This window comes from Meleagris gallopavo, chromosome 1 (genome assembly GCF_000146605.3).
Source record: "Meleagris gallopavo isolate NT-WF06-2002-E0010 breed Aviagen turkey brand Nicholas breeding stock chromosome 1, Turkey_5.1, whole genome shotgun sequence".
NCBI classification, from domain to species: domain Eukaryota; kingdom Metazoa; phylum Chordata; class Aves; order Galliformes; family Phasianidae; genus Meleagris; species Meleagris gallopavo.
In genome coordinates, this window is record NC_015011.2 from 30,950,663 (window position 1) to 30,956,110 (window position 5,448).

At 42.2% G+C, this 5,448-nt stretch overlaps 1 protein-coding gene across 2 annotated transcripts; it reads right to left on the reverse strand.

The window, feature by feature from the left end:
* Positions 1 to 238: 238 nt before the first annotated feature.
* LOC104909831 (sodium-coupled neutral amino acid transporter 4-like) lies at positions 239 to 4,092 on the reverse strand. Of its 2 annotated transcripts, none has more exons than XM_010707472.3 (4): positions 3,526 to 4,092; positions 1,841 to 2,067; positions 1,121 to 1,211; positions 239 to 385 (listed from the first exon to the last, which is right to left on the reverse strand). In XM_010707472.3, the coding sequence occupies exons 2-4, from the start codon at positions 1,981 to 1,983 to the stop codon at positions 266 to 268; spliced, it is 354 nt and encodes a 117-aa protein (XP_010705774.1). In that variant the 5' UTR covers positions 1,984 to 2,067; positions 3,526 to 4,092; the 3' UTR covers positions 239 to 265. The 2 variants fall into 2 exon arrangements, with proteins under 2 accessions (XP_010705774.1, XP_010705780.1); XM_010707478.3 differs by lacking the exon at positions 3,526 to 4,092 and adding an exon at positions 2,372 to 2,476.
* Positions 4,093 to 5,448: the final 1,356 nt, after the last annotated feature.

The window sequence follows — 5,448 nt, forward strand, 5'->3', positions numbered from 1 at the left end:
TTGACTACACAGCATCCATTGTCAGTTGTGTTCCTGACATAAAAGAGAGCTAAAACAAGGGAGGAAAAAAGAAGAAAAACGAAAAGAGGTTTGTCAGTTGTGGATGGCTCCTTGTGGTGCAGCTGAAATATTTCCATTATAGAAGTTCTTATAAAACATTTCAGCTAACAAAACATGATTCTTAAGCTTATCTTACCTTTTTAACCACAAAAGAAAATCAGCTCTAAATTACTGCTAATATTCTATTCATTTTATTTATATGTACTTACACAAAAAGGATGATTCCTGTGTTGGCCATGGCATAGGACAGCCCTAGAATACCGCTGCCCATAATGGCGTTGCTGAGGTTGAAGGAGGACATGCCAAAGGAAGTTCTGCCCCGGTGCTGTAGGTAGCAAGAGCAGGGATGACTATTAGCTTGCATTTTACTGGGTGCAATAAATTAACTGTTCTAACTACTGGTTTTTCCTTCATTGCTCTCGATCCTTAGAGGTGGAGCCTTTTGAAGCCAACAAACTGCTGTGGTAACAGAGCCACAGCTGGCCATGTGTTGACCAACCTCAACAGAAATACATGTTGCTATCAGGTAGTTTTCCCAGTTATTGGCTTAACAAGTGGATTATTTTTCTCAAAGTCGGATATAATGCTTTCTCTATGGAGCTAAAAATGTGCCAGAGGAGGCAGCAGGGGTTGAAAGGGAAGGATATCTGTGCGGATCTGATCAGGAGTATTCCTTCTTTAACACAATTCGTTTACATGAATGCTGGAAACAAGAAGGGCCCAGCTCTGCCTTAAATGGAAGAAACAAAGTTTCTGGGAAACAGAACTCCTGTCAGAAATAAGTACGTAGATCTACTCTGGGCTGGATATCTTGGGTGGGATGCCATGAGCTCCGTACTGAGTGTGATCTGAGAAAATTTTTCTGATTGCATGGAAAGACCTAGTTTTAGTTGCAAGACAACAGAAGGAGTTTGCTGCACTAACTTAGAAAATGTTTGCTTACTGTTCTAAAGCCAAGATTATGCTGATCAAGCTGCAGAGTAACTTTATTTACTGAAACTTTTGGTTTCAGGTTAATGGGATTTAATTGTAATTACACTTAAAAATTAATACAACTCACATATTCTTCATTATAGTCTTCCAATTTCTTTTTATCCAGATATCCATTTGTTAGGAACTTCTGACTTTCTGCGTCATCACTAGCAAATGGACTAAACACAAAGACAAATAAGAAAACATCAGATAAGGCCTATGACACACGTTATGTATATGCCTTTTGTCATTAGAGGAGGAAAGTACCCTGTGGCTGTCTTGCTGGAAAGGGTTCAGTGAGCAGGGAGCTGGAGGCTGATGGCTGATTTTGAACATCTTCTTGAGGCTGCACAGAGGCTGGCAGCATGATGGGTCCCTACTGTATGTGCCCGAGCATCTCCCAGTGGAAACTGCTACCCTCTATCCCCTGCCCTGGCCAGAGCTGCCCCTGTCCCAGATGGCTGGAGCGTACGAGGAGTGTGCTTGGCTTGCAGTACCCTATGTGGGTATCAGTTTTCACATTGATTTGTGTGGGTGGGAGCTGCCAAGATTGGGGTGGGGAGCCTGCAAAGGTCACTCCAGGTGGTGGTCGCATTGGGTGCCCTGGGCTGCCCCTGCTGTGCTGGGCACTCTATCTGTAGAGAAGAGCAGGGAGGCTGGTGCTCAGGGGAGACACTATCTAAGCAATCACACTAGTTTAAGCATATTACCTAGTAAATGTTTTAAGTTCCAGATGCCATTAGTGAAGCTTGTTAATTGATTACTGCTTTTTAGCCAGAACAGATGAGTCTTCCACTTAAATGCTTACCTCCTAATTGCAGTCTTTTCAGAGTCAATCAGCTCTGTGTAGTTGTCTTCTAGGCTTTCCCCACTGTTGCTCTGCTCTTCCAGTTCAATGTTGACTTTTTGCTGCTCCATACCATCCATGGAGTGGTCAGTACTTTCCAACATACGGTCTCTTTTTCAGGGTAAACAGGACTGTGGTGCCTGCCCGTGGGTCCTCTCTACCATGGGGAGCTGCCAGAACACTCTGTTCTGCAAACAACACACAACAGGACTCATTAGAGTTTTCCTCAAATTAGATAAACGACTGTGAATCGTTGGGCTTGTGTTTGTTCTTTGTAAATAGCATTAGGAAAGGAGACTGTTGCAGACTGGGAAAATTCTGGGCAAGCATAATGTTCCTTTATATGCTGGCACTCGGCCCTTCCGTCTCCCACTCTGGTGGAGAGTGTAGTGGCCAATAGATGCATCTGGCATAATTACTAATCCAGGTGAAAGTAGTTACTGGAATTGCTGATTTTGTAGTGCCAGAGGATGGTGTTGCAGAAAAACTCACTGTTAGAAGTGAAGAGTACATCAGGGTTTTGCCAACACCGCTTCCAAGAGAAATTCTCAGTGTTTTGAATCATTTGTTGTAAGATGAATATTGTCACGGGTTTAAATGCCTTGATGATTCGTCCCCTTCCCTGGATTCTATCTGTAAATATGAGCATCTCTGCATTATCACTATTTTGATAATTAGCAGGTGCAGTTCTCATACAGTGGTTTCTGCTCTTCTGTGTCCAGCCCTCACCCACCCCACAGCCGGAGCTCTGGCTCACACAGGGTTATTACACAGTTAAAAGTCTTATGATCTTTATTCTTATTAGAAAAAATACTGCTTTTAAAAAATGCTATGAATAAATGCTCAGCTCTCTTTGTGGATTTCTATATATTCTATATGCCAATTTTTGTATGGGTAAAGTGAAGCTGTGCAAACCAAAGTTACAAAAAGGACTTCACCTGCGGTATTTCAGCAGTCTCTTGTTACAGTCTGCAAACACACATTTACATTCATCTGCTTATTCCCACATTCAGGAGCAAACTATTTTGGAAGAGACCTTCTAGTTTTACAACACTTTTCTCTTCATAAAGATAGTTCTTGAGGCATGTCACATCTCCATTTCTTAGCCTGGGAGACAACAGAGCAGGACGAGGAGGGAGCGAGCACAGATTGGGCAGCATTGCAGTCCCTGTCCCACCTGTGCCAGCCCTGCACCTTCCTGGCCCTTCGCCTCTGCCTCGCAGGTGAGCACACTGGCTGGAGCCATTTCTTTTCTCATAAAAAACAAATGCTAAGTACAGACCAACACTGCATAACAACAATATCAGAAAGCAATGCTACTAATAATTTCCACGTTTGGTCCTTTGTTGCACTAAATCTGCTATTTCTCCTGGTTTTGCATTTGTGAATGTATATTCTCTATTGACCAGACCTTCACTATCACATGGTGAATTTAAGAGCATCTGCAAATGTATCTGTAGTGGCAAAATATTAGAGTGCATAGGCTTAAAATGCAAATGTAAACTTTAAATACCAGTACTGGAGGCTAAAACTGACCCTGGTCCAGAAAATAAAGTTAGCCTCCTTACCTCTTACTAAAACCATCCACCCAGACCAGACAACCGAAAAGGAAAAGCAATATCAGAGTGCATTAGCAGGTTTCCTACCAGTGATCGCAGCTCTGTTTACTCCTTTCTGCTGCCACTCGGGGAGTGCGAGCACGGATGTGAGCAGCAGGCAGTGCAGCTGGCAGGCTCACATTCCTGCAACCTGGGGATTCTGCCCAGTAGGGGTATGAATAACGCCGGGAGAATAAAAAAAATTAAAAAAACAGAGCCCTCCCAACTGCGGCTTCATTCACAAAACCTTTAAATACAGACACTGTCCTGTTAAAGGAAGAGAGTTGTTCCACTTCCTGATGCTTATTTTGAGTTTAATGTCTAAAAACCAAACAGGCACGTCTGCTTGCACTTAGCCCTATTCTGATATAGGGCCAAATCTCTGCTGTGTGCACTGCCTGCTGCTCGTCGGAGAAATGTCTTTTCCAGATGTGGCAGTCCAAAGCATACACATCTTCAAAGAGTTGGACACGAGAGAAGTAAGCAAAAAAAGTTGCGGAGAGTTGAGTTACACAGAGGTTAGACACTGGAGGAGGAAATTCTGTACAGCACAGTAAACAGTTTGGAAGGGGGAAAGAAATTGACTAGAAATACACGTTACAGAATAAGAATCGTTTGGACATTGTCCTGTCAAACATTTACACAAGTGAATAATCTGACTTATGGGCGTCATCACAAGAGGCTGTGGAATTATTGCATAAAGCAGGAATTTTCCAGTGGAGCCACAAGCACTCAGATAGCAATGTTAGATCTATTGAGGGCAAGCAAAACAAAGGGGACCAATGCCACCCCTCTGCATGACAACACAACTCCTGTGTTGCTTCTGTACCTGTGAGATGTTATTTAGGAGCAGGGGCACATACTAGTTGGCTATGTTGAGAAGAAAATCGTGGCTGCATCTGAACCCCTATAACTGGTAGGCAGGTGATTGCTGTCCCTGGGTGATGGCCAGGGCCAGGCACAGGGCTGCATATCAGGGCATGGCCACCAAGGCCAGTGGGCTTGCATCCTGCCAGAATATAACTCATCACATGGGGTGATCTTGACATAAATCAAAAGTCATCTACTTCAGCTCCTCTGAGATTTAATGCTTTCTACTCCATAATTCTGAATTTGGCACCTAAAACACACTGGAAGAACCTAAACCCATCATAATCTACCCAGATTCCTCCGCCTTACAGAGGAATTCTCTAAGTTTGCAAGTAACCGAAAATCTCTCCACTGCTTTTTCTTCCACTTAAAATTGATATATTTTCCCCTTAGGCTTTCCTGCAAAAAAAAAGTGCATTAGCTCTATAGTATTCCTTAAACTTGGCTTTATTCTTTCCTGTGTCATTCTGATGAACAGAAAGAAGTATGGCATTAAAATGGAAATACTGGTTGCAAAAGCGATCTGCCCACTATTAGAGGAAAGTTACTAATTCCTATACAACTATTTTACTGTTCAAGTACTGAGTACTGTTATTTGTTGCTTATTAAATATTGGTTTTCAGAAGGGACGCAGAAATCAGTGGATTTATTTGGCATCTGATATCACAGTATTACTGATTTCCATCTGATCTGCAGTTAGAACATTTAGAAAATGGTTATTGATCACAAATAATGCCAGGTCACAGATATAACTGATAACATTTTTTGCAGGTTTTGCAGTAGCAAGATTTGTAAGTTCCACCATGGTATCTGAGTTAGCAGACTATGCCTGGTTCCTCATCTTCCTGACAGCGAGCTTGCAATATTATTGTCTGCACAGCTATTTCAAAATGAAATGTGTTATAATTGTGAAATAAACAATTAAAATGCAAAGTCTGCTCCCACAAATTCATTTATTTTCTGGAATTTTAGCCAAGTAAATCAAGAGCCTTGAAGTTAGGCAAGGGCTCCAAAGGAAAGCAAGCATTTCTTAATTGTCTGGTCAATTTTAGACACCTCTTGCTACTTCTGTGGTTGTTTACATTTTGTTCTTCTGTACAA